A 19978-nucleotide genomic window follows, 5' to 3' on the forward strand; every position below is an offset into this window, starting at 1 on the left:
ACTACATTAAGTGACTCATGTTTTAATACCCTTCATCTTCAGAGAAAACCATATATTTTCAAATGTGCAGAATTTTCTATTTAAATGTTTGTGATCAACTGATGGATTAAGTGTTTTTCTGAGAAGTAGTAATAATTAGCACAATACATTGTGTAATTATAACACAAGTCTTCAGGTAATATAGTAAAATACAGACAAAGAGTGATAAACTAAATACAAAATAATGCCTTTTTAGTGCCATGAAAAATAACTAAAATAATAAACATTTGATTAAAGTTGTTTTAATGTGATAGTGTTTGAGATATATGGTTGGATTTGTTTGTTTAAATGTAATATAAGATAGTAACTTCTTCAAGAATTTCATTTCATGAATGTAGAATTAGGATAAAATACACTTTAATGATATATTGTTCATTTCTTGAGAAGTTAGAGTTGAATTATCTTGTTCTTAAAATATAATGTCCTTACCAAAATATGTTTTAACATCCAACTGAAAACCAGCTCAAAACATAGTGCAGCTACACATTTTCAAGAGGGAGCTTTATTTTGTAATATACAACCGGAAGTCGTCGATCTCCGCTCTGGCTGTCTTGACGGCGCTCCTTATTTTTCCCATTACTAAACCTTGGGGGAGGGATGACTGCTGTCGCACAACTACGGTAGACTACAGGCTGTACTTTCCGACTTGCACTGTTTGAGTTAGGCAGGCAGCGGAGGGTCTACCTGAGGATTCTCAAAAATAGCCTTCAAAGGCGATTAGGTATGACGGATACTGACGGGGGGGCTCCGCGGGACTGTACGTAAAGATGAGGATTCCTCCGGTGAGTAACTGAATTGTTTTCATGACATTTCATAGACTGTCTGTTGTTGCTCTAACGTTACAACCCGCCATTGCAACGACAAGTGTTTATATTAACTAAGCCGAAGTCAGTGTGGATGGGTGTTGTGGTATGTTGTGGTCTGTTCAGCTAGCTAAACGTTAAGGGGATACCGGCAAAGGTGGTGTTACGTTAACACTATTTTACGCTCAATTATACAACATGTTAAACCCTGCTTTACGAGCTGTAGCTAAACATTCACTAATTAAAAACGTTAGCAGTGCGGTGGGAGGCAATACACTTTCAGTGACTATGAGTTAACCTGAGAAGGAGTGCTTTTTGAAATAACGGTTAAAAACTGGCCGTTAGCCATCCAGCCCACCGACTCACCGGCGGTGCGAGTGTCCGTCAGAGCAGCACGTCTCTGCCGTCACTCGGCGCACGACTACCCGCTGAACCGTTGGAGCTAACACTAGCTACTTCAGCCCACTGATGCACCCTGCTGCTATATGGTGGCGTTATTTGGTCTCTACATTTAAAAGCTATACCATCTTGTTAAATCGGCTTGGTGAATGCTTTTTTGGAAACTTCAACTCGTGGCCTTTTTTGGTGTGGATGTTAAATTCAGCTAGCAGCCCAGCTAATACAACTAACTATCCAAGTTCTGGTGCAAACACAACCTCAACTGTTGTGTTTTTGCAGCTGTTGAGTCATAACCTACCACGTCTAATAACACAGAGTAGTTTCCCAGGGGTTAACCCAGTCTACCTGTGAATAATATTTACCATCTGAGGCTGTGTTTGGCCTGCAGGCAGCAGGCACAGTGCTACTTTATGGTTGCATAATCTAAAGCTATTGGTCATCTATGTTGCTCTGGAGAGGTTTGTTGGTGCCATGTCTTTTGCATTTACCTCATCATGTGGCCTTTTAGTCAAGCTCTGGAGCTGGATTCATGAAGAAGAAGAAGAAGAAGAAGTGGGCCCATCCCAGTGCCAGCTTGAATAGTCATCACCAGTGAGGAATTTAAAAATGAATTTGTCACTGAAGAGAAAGCCAGATTAGATAATATCAAAGCATCTGGAAAGGCTTGAGTTAATAACAACCATATATTTCTTGGCATCTCTCCAGGCTTGACTGAAGAAGACTGTCCATGCTGGATGTGAAACATACACAGGACATTTGATTTGTACCTCACTAAATCCTCAAGCAGTATTAAAACCCAGGGGGGTTGATTGAGTAGACTGTTCCAACAGGCTCCCCATGCAAAGACGCGCTCTCTTGTGTGTAGAGACTTCCCAGATGTAGGTTACTGTACGCTTTCAGAAAGTATTACAAGTCTCTCCCTGATGGCAGCCCAGCACAGCAGCCTGTCTCCTCTTGCAGTTTTTTTCTGTCGTGTGGCGGTTTAATGTAGATCAAAACATAAGGGAGAAAAGAAGATGATAATAGCTTTTGACACTCTCTGTGAAGCAGAGCAGCTCTTTGTAACAGGAGGAACAGCTACTCTCTTTACTTTCACCGTCTTCAAATCTCAACAGATTAACCATTTTCAACCTCTCTTGTCAAATAATTTATCTTTGTTTTTTCATTATCAAGGAGAGTGTGACCTTTTTGGAGGATACAAACCTGTGGTGTGTTTTCCTTTTTTATGTGTTTTCTAATTCTTAAATCTCTAGCAGTACTTGGGAATAAAAAATAAAATAAAAAACTTACAGGAGGAGGCAGGACAACTCCCAGTCAGGGCGTTAAACATTGTATAATAATGTGTCAGTCAGTCATGCGATCATGTTGTTAGAAAGTGATGTCAGTCCATTCTTAAAGAGAGGAAGTGATCATTTGAGGTTTCCTGTGTTCACCCGGAGTAGACGGCGTCTGGAGTATGTCTGTGTCGGGTATGGATCTGAAAACGCTGTTTATCAGGACGTGAGCCCGCAGGCTTGGGAAGTGTGTAGCACCGGGAACAGTAGATGAAGAAACCTGGTTCAGAGGTCGAGTTTCCTTGAGCTATTTAAAACCATTATCGTTTTTTACAAGGAGAATTTACAAATAAAGAGGTTTTCTAGAGCGGTAAATCGAAAACTGATAAATACTTATGATTTAAACACTGGTCTTAGCTTTGACTTACAAGTGAAACAATTCCTGGCAAAAAGGATCGAGGTGCTTCCTCTAAAGACACTAAAACTCCCAGTAAAGTCTCAGCATCACTATCAAGTGCTGAGTTAAGGACAGCCAAGAGTGTGTCCCAAATACCCTGATGCACTAAATCAACCAATAGCAGGCCTCCAAAGGTTATGCGTCAGGGCTGCCTCACACCATTCATCTTGGTTTAATGCAAAGCTTGTCATGATAAATCCCTTTTGAAAGCCTCCTCATCACTCATTGTAACATATGCTTCATATGTAGAAGCTCACAAGAAATGAGCTTATGATGAGATTCATCTGCTCATCAGACTAATTCCCGGTACATTGGCGACATCAGAAATGATTGGCTGAGATATTGTTTGTCTAAAAGGAAGTACTGTGTGACAGAAGAATCGTCAACCTTCTAGCTTTTCACATGTTCGTCATCGGGTCATACCACCTGATCCAGTTTGTATTTGCTGAATACGACTTAAATGTGTATTCACACTGTCAAGGAACTCGTGCGTGTTGCGGTAAATAATCATATATTTACTAAACGTCTTTTATTTCATAGTGTGGACTTTGCCTCTTAACCGGGTTACGATTCCTCGTGCGCTCTCTTAAATACTTAAGGAGCTGAGACCACGTCTGAACAACCATGCAGGACATTTATTCTTAATTTGAAGAAGAAATCTTAGGTCACTGTCGGATTCTTGCTTATGATTTATTAATTATTTGAGGCCGTAATTTCTACTTTATACATACTGGCCCAGATTCTTGTTTTTTGTTTTGCTACACTTAATTAACTAACATTAGTTAACTAACATTAGTTAACTAACATTAGTTAATGTTAACTGATATATGTCATAGCAAGAAAATGACAGCTGTAATTTCCTTAATAATAGCACTATATATATATTATTTTATATATATATAAAAAAAAATATATATATATATATATATATATATATATATATATATATATATATATATATATATATATATATATATATATATATATATATATATATATATATATATATTTTTTTTTTTTTTTTGAATCCTGGAACTGTTGCACTTCTGCTTTTTGTGCTATTATTAAGGAAATTACAGCTGTCATTTTCTTGCTATGACATATGGAAAAAGCCCTGCTGCCAAAACACGGAAGAAAACACAGTTTTATTTATTGTAAACGCCATCGTCATGCAGGAAGTGGATCTCAGAAAATAATGATGGGCAATTAAAGTAAACAGAGAAACGATTCTTAAAGTAAAACCTCCTCAAATAGGGATGTATGATTCAACTAAACCAGATCCAAAATGCAGTAATGTTCTATATATATAGATACTGTTTGTATATATATATATATATATATATATATATTACATAACCAGGATATAGACGTTAATGATTGTAAGGGAATGCCACTTGATATGTGAGGAAGTGAATGCAGCTCCATCACAGGAAACAACAGCAGGAAACAGCGAGGACTTAATGAACTGTTGTAGCATTCTTCCAGTTTGTCTGAGCCTCCTCGCTGTTTATGCCCTTGTCTTATTTAATTTCGCTGCCATGCCAGGATGTCCAGTCAGGCATGGTTTATCGTGTTAGTAGTCTGTTAGGCCATTTCATTATTAGCATGTCTGGCTTACGCTGGAGGCTGGAGCACGGCTGTAGTGAACGGGGATCAACTGCAATTCGCTTGATTTTAAAAATAGAATCGAGACCCTGGTCTGGTTTTCAGTCAATTCAATGTTATTTGTAATAATTCCCTATTTTTTTATAAACATTTTTAAATGCATATCTTTGAGTTTTGGACTGTTAGTCGGAAAAAACAAATACTTTAAAGATGTCACCTTGGACTCTTTCTCATAGACAAAACTGTTGCTTAATAAAGTAATCAGCAGATTAAGCAACAAAGAACATTATTGTTGAGCATTGTTGTCGTAGCGTTGTAGAAAGAGGTGGCGAATCAGTTAATCATCATGATGCTTGTTTCACAATGTTGTGAAAACTGTGACCATTCAACAGCAAGTGTAAGACAATATTATAGTTGTCAATTAGAATAACCGTCAGCTGAGCGCCACTGTCTCCATATTCTTGTTGCCACACGCGTGTAATGTTTGCGTCGTTGACCGTTTTTAATTAGTTGAGGAGTTGCAGCATGTTCGTACAAAACATTACACCTATTTTGGATTGTGTAGCTGCGGGACCGTTTTCTTTTAGTCCTACAGGCTCTCCGACTGACACGCTCTCTCATGCACATATGTCTCCTTTGAAGCATCTTCCCAAGTTTACATGTCTAAAAATACAACTCCTTCACGCACTTTGACTAAAGATGCATTATTTAATGCCTCTGCAGAGTAATTAAATCTTAATCAGGGACGGGCTCCTGTCCTCATGGAGGTGTGTGTGTATGTGTGTTTGTTCACATGTGTTTATGTGTGTGTGTGTGTGTGTGTGTGTGTGCTCTGGCCCACAGTCCATTGGAGCTTTTCAGGCTCCTTACGGTGCGAGGTGGTTTCAGAAATGTTTAGAGGAAAACCTCTGGGCTGAACTAAAAGGTGCAGAGGTTGGACAAGCTTAGACTTTGGTGCCTAGAAATGTTGCTCCTATTCAAGCATCGGTTCAGGACGTTTCCCCGCTTTGTCTCGCTGAGATACTACTCCTCGTGCGTCATCACAGCAACAACAGTCGTCTCCATCTTGGTCAATAATAGTGTAACGGTTTAATTTTGATTGGACCTGCTTTAATCTGTTGATCACAAGACAAACTAAGGTTTAGTGCTCTGATGTTTGTGTGTTTTCAAGGTTAGGGTTAGTAAAACACAACTCCACACAGTCAGGACTGAACAGTATTGTTTAAATCAAATGATTGGTGATTATTATTATTATTAATTAAATGTGCCCACTGAGTATCAAACTTTCTGGTCAGATCCGTTACCTTGTTTACCTTTTTTTTAGGATTAGGTAGCTTCCACATGTTTATACACAAAGGTTTCCTTAATTGATTGTAGTTTTAAATCACTGTTACCTGTTTGTTTGTTTTTTTAAACACCTTATCATATTTTAAATGCCAGTTTATATTTATTTTTAGCAAGTAGAGTTTGTTGTATTGATTCTTGCGGTGACGTCAGGCTGCGTGTTGTGTCTAATCTGAGTCATCGTACTCCATCTGGACTGTGCTTGCCTAAAGGTTAGTGAAATGCTCTAATTAAAGAACCGTTGCTATGTTTCAGTCAACGATGAATTATTCATATTGTAGATATTCTTAATTTAAATAAGCCAGCGCTATTCTCTTGGGTATTTTAGGCTCTGATGGCAATGTTTCCTTCAGCCTCGTTCCTTGTTTTGACCCACGGTGCACACCACATATGTAGCCTCCTGTCCTGTGCCCTCCCTGTTTTGTGCTGACGTCGTGCTCACGCTTGCACCTTAAACTAAGCGGAAAATTTGTTGACTCTGCTTCTTTCTTCGAAGCCTCCGCTCTGCGGAATATCTGGTCTCTTGTGTAATCCCTGGTCGCTCTTGTCCTTAGGAGAATGACCCTGAAGTTCAGCATGGCTGTTACTCATTTGCAACACACACACACACACACACACATCACACACACACACACACACACACACACACACACACCATCACATCCTCACTCCAAGGTCTCCTCATCAGCAAGGACAGACTGGGCAGGTTTACTGTGCGGTGATTCAGGCTTCATCTGTTTTCCATTCATGACTCTTGATTGCCTCGTCGGGCGTGGATGTGTATTTGCTCACTTTGTGTGATGATGTGTGAATACACATGATGAGCTACATTTACTATATTATCAATGGAAGCATGGTGTTCTGATTCACGTTAACGTTGAGCTGTCTGATCTGAAGTCTTTTCTTTATTTCAACATAAGCGTGTCTTCTATGCTTAAACATGGGACTGCAGATAGAAAGAAATTTAAAAATATCGATCAATCGGTTTGGTCAATAATGCCCATTATCTTTTTGATTATCAAAAACCTGGAATATATTCAGTTTACGATGGTGTATATGACAAAGAAAAAGCATAAAATCCTGACATTTGAGAAGCTTGAAATCAATAAGTTTGGCATTTTTGCTTGAAGAAACGTCTGAAACAATTAATAAGTAATCATAAAAGTCATTTTCTAGCGAGCGATTGTTCAATTATTTGACTAATAATTTTTTCTATACCTGAAAATGACAAATATACAGAGCTTTGTTTAATTTCTAAATGAATTGTGAGGTTTGACCTTTCAATATGTACACTTTTTATTCACAGGAAGAGAAATAACAAGCACTTAGCTGGCTTCACTTTCCTATAATTTGAAGTTGATGTACTGTAAGCCTTGTCATTGTATCACCTTGTAGTGAAACTAGCATCTCACTTCGCCATACAGGTTGAGAAGCAGTTATTTTAATGAAAGGTGTTTCCCTCCATGTGTAAGGTGTGGGCGCTGGGCGCTTGCCAGACTGGGTGAAGTGAGAACTGAGAGGGAAACCCGCTGAGAAAAACAACACCACCTGGGAGTGCTGAGGAGGACCTCTGTGCAGGTGAGCAGAGACGGAGAGAGGGGCATTAGCTCCTGGCTAAATGTATAGAAGACAATAAAGACATTATGATAAAGTTCACAATAACCTGATGACCCACAGAGCTGGCTGCAAGGTAAATGTAACGTTTGATATGTTTTACTATTTCAACTATACTTCAGGAGTTTCACATTAACAGCTGTCAATGTATGAGCTAAGAGAATAAACAAACACACTGTCAACAATGTTAAAACATGCCACAGGGAATTTACAACCACAGTACTATGAAAAGGTGTCTAGACTTTTTAATCATGCACCGTCAACTAGTTTGATAATCATTTTACTGTTTTCAAGCAAAAGTGACACAAATGATCTGATTCCAGCTTTGTGAATATAAAGATTTGTTGTTTTTCTCCGTTTTGAAACATTGTAAATCAAATATTTGGGGGTTTTGGACCATCCGACGAAGCAACGCAGTTAAAATATCACGTTGGACTACATATAATCTTAGCATTTACTCGACCAAGTGGTTAATTAAGAAAAGAATCAGTGGATTAAGTGTTGCTGCGTGGAATGATGGCGTCTCTATTAGTAAATGATGGTCGTCTTTGATTGCCTTTTCCTTAGTAGGTAGAGAATAAGATACGTTTGTATCCCGGATGCCTCTTTGTTAATGTATTCCATGCATTAAAATTAACTCCATGACCTTCCCAATCAAAAACCTTTTGACCTTACTCTTCATTATCTCTGTGGCCCCAAAGCGATCACGAAAGACAGGACTGGCAAGGGAGGGAAATGAGAAGTAAGAGAGTTGGAGGGGATGTTTCTACTTAAACAAATCGTATTAAAATGAGATATGAAAAAAAAAAAGAGATATGATGCGGGCCGTGGGGGACATCTGCATACAGAATGGAAATGTATTAAGGACACGCTCTTTGTGTCTCTAGGTTCACACGGCCGTCGGCAGGGTGGAGCTGCCTGACCCATGGAGAATTACTTCCAGGCCGAGGCATTCAACCTGGACAAGGTGCTCGATGAGTTCGAGCAGAACGAAGGTGAGCTCCTCTGTTTTTAAAGGCGGTGGAGAAGAGACGGGAACAAACAGTGAGTCATTGTGTCGGATGGGACGAGGCGTAACTGTGGGATGGATGTTTAAGAGGAGCTGTGGTCAGGATGCCGTTATGTAACCCATGAGTAAATCATCTAGGTGTCGATCAGCCAACACCCACTGAGTCTGAGTAGGTGTAGATTGAGGGTGTGCAGAGAGGAAAATGGGACTAATTGGATGATCAATTTCCCCTGGGCTTGTGTGGAACTGTGTAATTGGAGCAAGACAAGAGTCTTTGTTTGTTCTTCACACTTAATGCTGACAAGAAGTGAAGAAAATTGTAATCGGGCCTTTTTTTTGAAACGGTGCTTCCACTGAGTTTATTGATGGTGATCATAAAGTAAACACTGCATTACTGGGCTGTGTAATACTCCCAGCTCTCCAGTACAAACGCTCCGCTTATTATAGAGGGAAGACTGCTCTTCTTCTGGATTCATGGCTGACGATGACCCCAGAAATATGCCAGCCCTACGCACACAGCATATTTTGATGGTCCTGTGAGCTCAGTGTGTATTTTGGCTGTGAGTGATTATCTGTGTGTGTCCTCTGCCAGAGATCCAGCTTGGCAGATTAACTCTGTGTGAGTGAATATGTGTGTGTGTGTCTGTGTGTGTGTGTGTGTGTGCTTAAACCTGGTACAGCTCATACTAAAAAAGCTTAGCATGAATTCCAGTGAAGGAAGAAAAGTACTATATAGTAGCTGACTTGGCTGTGTAAGAAAGTACTTTTGAATAAATATTATAAGAATTTCTGCTCGTATTACACAGCGTTCATGTGTCGGCTAGCTTGACTGAGGGCTCCCAGGGGTGACTGAGCCATTTGGCCCACTTTCTCAGAATTTCCCGGTACATCCACACTCTAATTTCCCACTCCATGCCAACCTCATTTCTCCAGTTTGTCCCTCGGTTTGTTCTTCTCATTTTTAGCTCTTTTGATCACCTGGGAGTGTGCATCTCCGCTTTAGTTCTCTGTGGCAGTTAATTTGAGGCTTCTTGTCTCGCTGTTGAAGGTTTATGATCTCTTCGCTTGTTGCCACTTGGTGTTTTCTGTTTCATGTCTCAGCTATCCAAAGCTAAAAGGTACAGCTGTACCGAATAGTTTGACGCTTCATTTTTAACCTTTACATTCAATATTAACGCGGCGTTCTAGCAGCGATCTAGCGGCACCATAAATTACACTTGTATAACCACAATAACAAAAGAATCGGGTGATGACGTCATAAAGTCTGATGGCAGACATTCAAAGCTTAGTGCGAAAACCCTTTTAAAGAAGCTTTGATTGTAAAAAAGACTGCACAGCTCTGTTAAAGGTGACTTATGACTAAGCGTTTATGACGAATGAGGCCTCATGAGGTCCATATGATCATCTGTTTTCCTCTCTTCTTTCACTGCCAGATGAGACTGACAATCCCATTCTCTCGGATGCCAAGTGGACCCAGATCCTGGCCCCGCCAGCGCACCTGCTCTCTCTGAACCCCGCCCTGGCCCACGCAGACCTCAGCCCCCGGGAGAGTCCGCTGCCCTTTAAAATCCTCCCCAACTCGTCTCTCAGCTCCTCCCCGGGGGGAGACCCTAAAAGGCATCCCGGTCCCGAATCTCCTTCCTGGGTAGAGGAGAGGCCGGCAGACGTCCACAGCCCTCCGCTCCCCCAGCCCAACATCGGCAAACTGGTGGGCACAGACGACCTCTCGCCGCCCCCCGTGACGGCCTGTACTGCAGTGGAGAATGGCTGCCCTGCCAGCCCTGCAAGCCCACAGCTGGGTGGGCTCAGCAAGAAGATAAAGTCTTCTTCAGAAAACCAGCCTGGTGCTTCTGACCAGGACGCTAAACCTCATCAGGAGGAGAGAGCCGGCTCAGCAGGAGGAGGCTCCGCTGTCAGTCACACTCACTTTATCTTTGAGGTTGGATTAGAACATGAAGAGGAAACGCCGTCTCTGAAAATTCCTAGAAATGTGGGAACAACAACACAAAATGGGGAAGATGTCAAAGAGGAGACCGGTACAGCTGTTTTACAGGACAATGGTCAAGAAAAACAAACTCCAAACTTAAAAGAGGAGCCGTTACAAAGTCTCCTGAAAAGGGGGAGAGACGTTCAGGTTGGCTGTGAGCTGGAGGAGAATGGTGTATCTCCTCCTGACAGGTTCGGAGTGGAGGAGAAGGAGAGGAGATGTGGTCCAGAGGGACAGATAGACCAACTCCTCAGAATAACAAGCCTTCCCAATGGTTTTGAGCAGGAGAGCTGGAACCATTCCAAACCAGAGGAGACAGAGGAGGGCTTTTCTCCCTCTCCTGTCCCCTCTAAAGAGGACTCTGTCACTGAGGAGAAAGAAATGGAGGAAAGCAAGCAAGAGAGCAGCGACGGAGGCGCAGTGGGGCCAGGTAGCATCCAACCAAAGCTCAACAATAATCGGCTGCAGCCGGTCAGTGTTCCCTACGGAGGAGCACGACCAAAGCAGCCGGTTTGCCTCAAGCTCCAAATCCCACAGCCGCTGTCGGGCCAGGTCCAAAATCAGCTCGGCCCGGCCGCCATCAGCAGGAACAAAAACCAGGAGAACCAGTGTCGGAGAGGCACGCCCTCTGAAACCACGCCAACTGGGACTGATCAGAGTACAGTCGGGGTGAACGGAGATGGTGTTGTCCACTCTCCTCCCCTGATGCCCTCAGAGAGCCCGGACAATGACCTCCAGGCCGGCCAACAGGGCACTCTGTGCAGGAAACCTGCCAGCTCCCTGGGTGAGGTCGCCCCTGTGTGGGTGCCTGACTCCCAGGCTCCTGTCTGTATGAAATGTGATGTCAAGTTCACCTTCACCAAGAGGAGGCACCACTGCAGGGCCTGCGGCAAGGTCAGTGGAGTGCTAGAGTTGATTTCACCCCATCTTTAAAAAGTGCACATTCTTTCTCTTACCTGTAATATTTATCAATCTAGATTGTTGTTTTTTTGTTGGAGATATAACCAACGAATTAAACTCGTCCATGAGTAGATGGACTCTTCCTTCTGTGTGGTGATACGGTTGCCGGGTGTAGTTCAGTAGAAAGTTCCTACATGAAACTGCTCACAACAAGGTCTCTCTAACATATCAATAGAAAAGGTACACTTTTGGGGACAGTCCCTCATAATTAAAAAGACTCCTGCAGTGGCCCTGTAAAGATAATAGTGTGCGGTGTGTCTTTGACATGCATTGTACTAAGAGTAAGATCAGGTGCATGACATTGAACATCTCTTGCCAAAGCCTGCTTGCTGTTACTCTGCTGTTATCATTATTGCTTATTCCACCTGCTTGTTCTCCAAAATGTTTACACCTGTCCTTGGAGCTTTGTCAAAGGGCATTGTGGTATCAGCCAAATGATGTTGACCTTTCAAGACGGGTGTAGAGAAAAGCAACACATGCTCTTAGCATCACATAGTAGTAACATATTATGTGTAAGACAGAACGTGGAGGTTTCTTTCTTTGACATGTATCGGTACATTTCTAGTGTAGGGGTTTAGCCAACACCATCATCCTGGGTTTCTTTATAAAGAGCGATTAGTCGTGTTGCAGGATCGTTATAAAGAACACATTTTGGACACTAGGGCTGTAACTAATACTTATTTTAACTATCCATTCATCTTTATTTTATGTTCTTGATTAATAGTCATAATAACATAACTGCAAACAAAGCAGGATAAATAAGTGCTTTACAAAAAACTAAAATCATGCGTGCAAGGAGGAAAACAACACGAGAATCTTCCAGACGGGGACCATTATTAAAGGAGCTTTGCTGGACTCAGTGGAGTAAGGAGGGAAATCAAATGAAGTGCTTTTTTTAGTTGTGTGCAGGTAACTTTCTAGCATTATGAGCTCCCACACAAGCAGCAGGGTGTCCGCACAACGCCTTACAGTAAAGGTGTGGTCGCTGACACTGCACTGGAGAATCTCCGGACTGCTTCTTAATTTCCCCAGTGGTGGTAAACAAACAAACGCACTCTCTGCCTCCTGAGCAGGGAGGAGCTGGCACTGCAGTAATACTGACACCAGCACCGCAAAACAAGAGACGCAGCGGGATCATTGGCGCACCCACAACCACACGGGTAGTTCCACAAACCAGTTTGTGATGCTGCTGTGAGAATCTGAATGTTACTGGATAATGATGTGTAATGAGGTGCTAATCCATTATATGTAAAGTGCCCCGTACGCAGCTGTAGCTCGTTGAAGCTCTGGCAAAGTACAGGAAATCAATATCCATAAAATGGTACATTTGCTGCACACTTAATCACAATTTATTTTCAATTCTACACCGTTTTAAAAACACTCGGTTAAAGAAAAAACATTTGGGGGAAATGTTTTTGTCTTCTTTGTGTAGGACTACAGTACAAATAATCTCTTCTTTTATTATTGTTTTTTAAGGTGTTCTGTGCGACGTGCTGCAGCCTGAAGTGCAGGCTCGTGTACATGGACAGGAAGGAGGCTCGCGTCTGTGTCACCTGTCATTCTGCGCTGACGACTGGTGAGCATCATTGCAAGTGTAATTGATAACATTAATTAATTACGACTGCATTTCATTTAGGAGAGCACGCTGGCTCACTGGACCTGGGCCGCTTATTGGGACAGAGCCCTCGTTAACAAACATTAGTTCATAGGCTACAATCAAGTGTTTAATATTACAATTACACAGACAATAGGATTTTCTACAAAACGTTGTGTTTGAGCCAAACAGTTCTTTGATCAGGTTTCAGCCAGACATTTCCCATCATGCCCTGGGGCTTGCAATCGATGGAGAGCAGCTGCGGTGCTTGGCTCTAAAAACTGCCGCCGCCTCCCGTTTCCCTCTGTACGTGACATCAAAGTCGGGATCAAGTCTAATACAAATTTAACTTCCACACATTTTGAGTCGATCGCCGGTGATTCCACACGCACACACACACACACACACACACACACACACACACACACACACACTCTTCCTGAATTATACTAATGGTGTTTTCTGTCTCCATCAGCTCATTCATGGGAGACGCCGGTCACTGGAAGCAACCATAGTCCGAACCCAAACAACCCAGCAGAGTACTGCTCCACCATCCCCCCTCTGCAGCAGGCCCAGGCCTCGGGGGTGCTGAGCTCCCCTCCTCCTACCGTCATGGTGCCCGTAGGAGTCCTGAAACAGGCTGGCAACGACGGTACAACCTTTACCCAGAATAAAAAATGCTCTTTGCATTAGTGACATTCTGTCCCCACTACTTATAAAGAATAATGTTGTCCTAGTCTTGATAAAGGTTAGCTTGCATACAATTTTCATTTGCGTAACCTTGTGGTGTCTTTTTTAGGGTCCCTGACACGCGAGCAGAGAAGGGTGTGGTTTGCTGATGGAGTGCTACCTAACGGAGACACGGCAGAGTCCCCCAAACCGCCGGCCTCAAGTCCAGCCCCCTCGCACTCACTGGCCATATCCACGTATTCAAACAAATCCTCCACTTCTGAATCCTCAGAGGTAAGCTCGGCTCGACAAACATTCACCCACAGCTAATGCTATTAGGTGAGCTTGTAAATGTCATATTAGCCACAAAGGACTCTTTCTGTGGGATTGGTGGCGCTTCACTGGCTGCCTCACAGACTGCAATAAGTTCAAAGGAAACATTCCTTGTTTGCTCAGATGAATTTCCTCACAACAAATACAGCAAGTAGAATGTGACTGGCTCTGTTGTCCTGCTGCTTGTACACTCATTGGACTTAAATGCCACCTCGAGATGATTCACGGCTGAATGATTGTTGAAGCTTTTACGTGACTTCATCTCAGATGTCCTGCTATGCAGACAGAACTTAAGTATAAAATCAGACTTTCACATGACACCATGAAAGTCATACCGGCATGAAGTCAGCAATGCATGAATGGATTTGGATTCACTGAAATTCTTGGAATATTGTCCCCGGTGCCGTCATTTAATACACTGTCATATCCAGAAAGTATCCAGACTTTTGGCCATAAGATCCAGCGCACGTGTATATCTATAATCACAGCAATGAAAACATTTTTGGATCATGCATCTCACTGTGTTTTTAACCTTTTTATCTAACCCAACAACCCCGCCCCTCCTCTCCACCCCCAGGCAGCCCATACCCCTGTTGCCTCGGTGGGCAGCCCCATAGGAAGCTCCCTCAGTCTGATCCCGGAGGACGGGCTTCCTCCCATCCTCATCTCCACTGGAGTCAAAGGAGGTACGGGAGGCCACATCACAGGTGCTTGCCCTCATCCTCACCATTCTGCTGCCTCATCATTGCTCCCGTCAGCTGCCGTGTTTGTGCTTGTTAAGTGTGTTTTACATGTGCTTTATATCATGGCTCATGTTTCAACCACTCATTGCCAACGGGGGTGGGAAGGGGAGCGGAGGGGAGGGATTCTTCATGGGAATGCAGTGATGTTTTAAATAGCTGTGAGGGACTGATGATCATTTCCTCCTCCTCTTACCTCACATGTGACTCCTTTATCATCCTCACTCCTCTCTCTCATCCTCGTTCTTTCCTATCCATTTATCTAACTTTACCCCGACTCCTCCCTCCACCATCCTCTCCTTCTTTGGCTCCACCCCACCTGACAGACTATGCAGTGGAGGAGAGGCCGTCTGAGATCGTCCTCATGCAGCAGCTGGAGGAGGGAGGTCCAGACCCCCTGGTCTTCGTGCTCAACGCTAACCTGCTCGCCATGGTCAAGCTAGTCAACTGTGAGTTACCAGTGTCTTCCTACTATTTAAACATTATTCCCACAAGGAGCAACCCTCTGTGCATGTCCCTGCTTGTAAATGATTGATTTCATGATGATCTAAGGAAAGATACATTTTTAATTGTTCCTTATTAAGCGTTTGTCTGCGAGTTACTGTTGAGTTTTTTTAAACCTTTTTTCAGGCATGGAATATGTTGGATCACTTCTTCTGATTGTGCAGCCTATTGTATAATCTGCAACCGTAAACAAGAAAAATAATTACGAGACTCTCTGAGCTCTGAACTCTTAATTCCCACTGGCTCACATGCTGAATGTAAAGTGCTTTGCTGGATATTAATTTATTCCTCCGTGCACTTAGCAGACATGTACATTTAAGATCTGAGCTTTTTTTGGCATTGCAATGAGAGATGTTTAAAGAATGATTTGACATGAGGAGAATCAATCTTGTTTTGTTCACTTCATGGTCCAGTAACTTGTCCATGAGAACATGTTTTCGTTCTAGCTTTGTAACTTAAGTGTTATTGTTGCATCAAAGAGTGCAATATGTTTATTAAAGCAACTCTATGTTCTTTCTGCTAGATGATACTTGAGTACATGTATGGATTTTACTTAAAAAGGAACGAGCATTTAAGTTCTCCCTGCCCAGATGTAATCTAGTGCTGGTGGTGCCTTTATGTAAATGTGAAGGCGTTCAATTCAGAAACGTAAGATTGCCGTAACGACCTTTACATAGAAGCGTTTATTCAGACACGAGACAAACGGACGATTGAAAGGATGGCATGAAATGTTTATGGCTCTGATGTAACTTTGTAACTCTCTCCTGTATGTTTGATGTGAGACGCTCGTTTTCTCTTCTTTTGACCCACAGATGTAAACAGGAAGTGTTGGTACGTGACGACGAAGGGCATGCACGCCGTCGGTCAGGCAGAGGTGGTCATTCTGCTCCAGTGTCTACCTGACGAGAAGACCATCCCTAAAGACATATTCACTCACTTTGTGCAGCTCTACCAGGAGGCCCTCAGTGGTAAGAACACAACCAACAGCTCCACCAGGAGGCCCACTGTGAAAGTAGTCCACCTCCACCGTGGGCCCCTCTGGGGGGGGGAGATGGCAGCACATTAGTAGTTCAGAGTACCTGTTTTAGGTGCTGCCCAGTTAAAAATGAGCTAACCCTAAAATAGTGTAGTGTAAGGTGGAAAATGTTCCAGCTCTACTCTCTGCTCCGTAGAGACGACCGGTGCATCCTCAATTTAGAAACCAGGTTACTCTCCGTCGCTGCTGAACTGTGTCTCTGCCTTTTCATGAAAAAGAGTCCAAACATTAGCGTCCTGCTGTCAGGTCGCCTCCCTCCGGCTGTGACACCCCACTAACGCTTGTCTTGCGTTTTTTAGCGCCGTATGCTGCAGAGCAAAAACAGCTAATATCGGTTGACTTTGATGGCGAGCTCCCCTCAGGCTGTTTCTTTTTTAATATTCACACTGGAGCAGTTTCAGGCTGGTGGACGGGAGCCATATTGTGTGTGTCGTCCCTGATTAACTCTCCGTCAGTCAGGTCTGGGAAAGAAGTGCTGGCTTTAGCAAGTCCCAGCCTCTGGGCTTTGTCACGCATTATTGCATTATGTGGCAACTAAAGCCAGCGATCCCTCCCGCAGATAATTAGTAACATGAACCCTTTGTGGGTAATACGAGGCTGTAGGACGAACAGGCAAGGCTTCTTTTTATTCATTGTTGTAGAACTTAATACAGACGAAGCAAGGCTCCCTAATATCCCTGGTATACACTGGAAGCCTCTTCCTTTGATATTTGCCTCCTGAACCTTTTCTCTTTGCGTCTCATCTGTGTTCTGCTCATCGTCTTCATTGTAATCCCTATCTTGTCAAACATCCCGCAACACTACAGTGCAAGACATACTTAACACCCACATGACAGACATTAAGGCTTTCTATTACATATTACCCTCTAATGATCCCCTCCATGAAGAGGTCTGAGGAAGCTGAACCACGTTGAGTCTTTCAGTTTGGCTAGCATTAATGGTCGTGAGTTGGATCCAGTCGAGGTGTGCTTGTATCTTTCCAGTTCCTAACCCTAACCCCTGCTGTATTTATTAATACAAGAGCTGACCCAGGTGGTAGAGCAGATTTGTCTCCAAGGACCAAAATGTGAAAACCAGCGGATGGTCCCACATGTAGAAAAGTACTCGAAGAACTCTTACGTTTCCAGAACTCATTCGACTGGAGGCCAATTATATTCATGAATTCTTTTATAAAGTATAAATGTACTTTTACTGGCATCCCTTGCTTTTTATACCCAACAAAAGAAATCCTATTATATTACTCCTCCGCTTCCCTGCTGTGCCTCCCCCCCCCCCCCCCCCCCCATCCTATTTCACCTCCTCCTCCTCCTCCTCCTCACATCTCCTATATCACTAACCTCTCTCCTCTTCTTCCTCGTCTCCTAAAGGCAACGTGCTGAGCCACCTGAGTCACTCATTCTTCACGCAGAGCTTCCTGGGCAGTAAGGAGCACGGCGGCTTCCTCTACATCAGCCCCTCATTCCAGTCTCTGCAGGACCTGCTGCTGCCCAACCCGCCTTACCTCTTCGGCATCCTGATACAGAAGTGGGAAACGCCCTGGGCCAAGGTCTTCCCCATCCGCCTCATGCTGCGGCTGGGCGCAGAGTACAGATGTGAGTTAGGACTACCGGTGTTCACACTATATACAGGAGCAATAGCGATAAGTATCCTTTCATTATTTATGTCCTTTTTAAGTGTTGACCTACAGTTTCAGTTCACAATTTAGTTTCTTTATCCTTAAAGAAAAGGCAAAAGCATTAAACGAGCACTCAAAGACGATACAGTAACAGAATCGGTCCAAACTAAAGTTTATTCTTGACCTTGGGAGCAGCAGCTGACGAGACGATGTCGCCTGAAGGACGGTCGTCAGAGTAGGACACGTTTTAGTGGATTCCAAGACAACGCGGTCACATTAGTCTGCCGCTCAACATCGTCTCCCCACGCAGTCCCAAAAAAGGATGTGATGTCATATTTTCAATGATAATAAACTTTCTATTAGCTGATTGTGCACAACCACAACACTTTGACCTGCTGGTGTGTCAGAGCCGAGGACGCACTGAGGAACGATTCACCATCAACCCTGATTTGATATCCAAATATAAGGAGGCAGATTTCCCTTTTTTAATACAAAGATTACATGTTTTTCTCGCGCGCTGGAACCAAACATCACAAAGGTTTCCAGTTGGGGAGAGAAGAGAGCGAGAGTGTCCTCTAACGGTTGCTTTGATAGTGTCTCGAGGTAAAATATTAAAGATCCAGCTTAATCTAGAGAGCTTAGTATGGCAGTTGTCAGAAGAAGCTTGTAGACATCAAACCAGCCTGCGCTCCTGCGTTTCTCACGGCTTCTCGCATGAACCAGGAAGTCTTGTGAGGGCTTTTTATCGGAGAGCCTCCTCTCCACCAAATCCCCTTCTCTCACAGCCAGACCTGCCAGCACGGAGCGCCGCCTGCCTCTGCTAAGCCTCTTGCCTGTTTCCAGCGAGCTCGGATAGAATACATTAACAAAGCCACATACAGTTCAGGCTCTTAAACACTCAATTCTACCAACACCAAAAATTAATCCGCCTCACAAACAGTGTAGCGCTCTACGCCGTCACCTTTGACCTTTTGTTTTTAGGAATGACCAGCAGGAGTTTGTGTAGCACGTGAAATATGGATCTCCACTGAACTCAGATTGTTTTTTTTATTGCTAATGAGAGTTTGTGGCGAGATCTTTTTTTTTTCCCCAGCTGTTTACTGAGATGAGGCTAAAAATAGTCATCTAAGGAGCTTTGGTTGCTGGAAGAAATACAGCCTTATTCTTCACTTGTGGATTAGGAGGGTTCCTCTTAACTGCAGGCGCAGTGCGCTGCATTTGATGTGTGGGGTCTCTTGTTCACTTCATTTGCATTTATGAGTGAAGAGGATAGAAAACACAGGAAACACAAGTTGTGCAGGTCATAAAAACATGAGACAGAAACCTGGAAATGCCTACAAAGCAAACAAAAATAGACCAGGAACCAGGGGGGGGGGGGATAATATGATGAAAACAAACAGTGAGGAACGTTGTAACGGCAGCAAAGTAAATAAAAATATCATTTTCTGTGATCATTTGTAGTAACCATGGCTGACACTTGATGATAACAAGTCGTGTGGATTTATCAACAACTAAACATTTTGCGTTGCAGTTTATCCGTGTCCGCTGTTCAGTGTTCGCTTCAGAAAACCGCTCTTCGGAGAGACCGGTCACACCATCATGAATCTGCTCGCAGTAAGTACTTTAGTTTTTCTCTTCCTGGGCATTATTATTATTATTATTATTATTATTATTATTGTTGTTATTATTAATATTGTTATTATTATTAATACTTTATTTTCTAATTATTAATATTGTTATTATTATTAATATATATTTATGTTTTTTTATTTATTATTGTTATTATTTAAAAAAAAATTATTATTAATATTAATATATATATATATTTGTATTATTATTATTTATAATCAAGATTGTAGATGTCGCTTTATGTTGGTAAAAAATAATAGCCTCAAATACGTTTTCTGAAATGCAGTCTGTGTGAAGTCTGACGTCCTTTGTGCAGATATGTCATTGTAAAAGTTTTCCTCATCGTCCCTGTCGCAGGACTTCCGCA

At 42.8% G+C, this 19978-nt stretch overlaps 1 protein-coding gene across 3 annotated transcripts in view; it reads left to right on the plus strand.

The window, feature by feature from the left end:
• Window positions 1–636: 636 nt before the first annotated feature.
• Window positions 637–19978, plus strand: part of zfyve9a (zinc finger, FYVE domain containing 9a) — a 25647-nt gene continuing 6305 nt past the window's right edge. Inside the window, exons 1-13 of one of the 3 annotated variants that reach the window (XM_029452929.1) lie at window positions 637–821; window positions 7394–7499; window positions 8423–8530; window positions 9978–11425; window positions 12968–13067; window positions 13561–13737; window positions 13885–14048; window positions 14665–14794; window positions 15154–15276; window positions 16144–16299; window positions 17735–17959; window positions 19514–19596; window positions 19969–19978. The exon at window positions 19969–19978 is cut by the window's right edge and continues 95 nt beyond it. In XM_029452929.1, the coding sequence (XP_029308789.1) occupies window positions 8461–8530; window positions 9978–11425; window positions 12968–13067; window positions 13561–13737; window positions 13885–14048; window positions 14665–14794; window positions 15154–15276; window positions 16144–16299; window positions 17735–17959; window positions 19514–19596; window positions 19969–19978 (2686 nt within the window). In that variant the 5' untranslated portion in view covers window positions 637–821; window positions 7394–7499; window positions 8423–8460. Of the gene's footprint in view, window positions 822–7393; window positions 7500–7573; window positions 7612–8422; window positions 8531–9977; window positions 11426–12967; window positions 13068–13560; window positions 13738–13884; window positions 14049–14664; window positions 14795–15153; window positions 15277–16143; window positions 16300–17734; window positions 17960–19513; window positions 19597–19968 lie in introns of those variants that run through there. The other 2 variants (XM_029452931.1, XM_029452930.1) reach the window with 2 other exon arrangements.

This window comes from Cottoperca gobio, chromosome 17 (genome assembly GCF_900634415.1).
Source record: "Cottoperca gobio chromosome 17, fCotGob3.1, whole genome shotgun sequence".
NCBI classification, from domain to species: domain Eukaryota; kingdom Metazoa; phylum Chordata; class Actinopteri; order Perciformes; family Bovichtidae; genus Cottoperca; species Cottoperca gobio.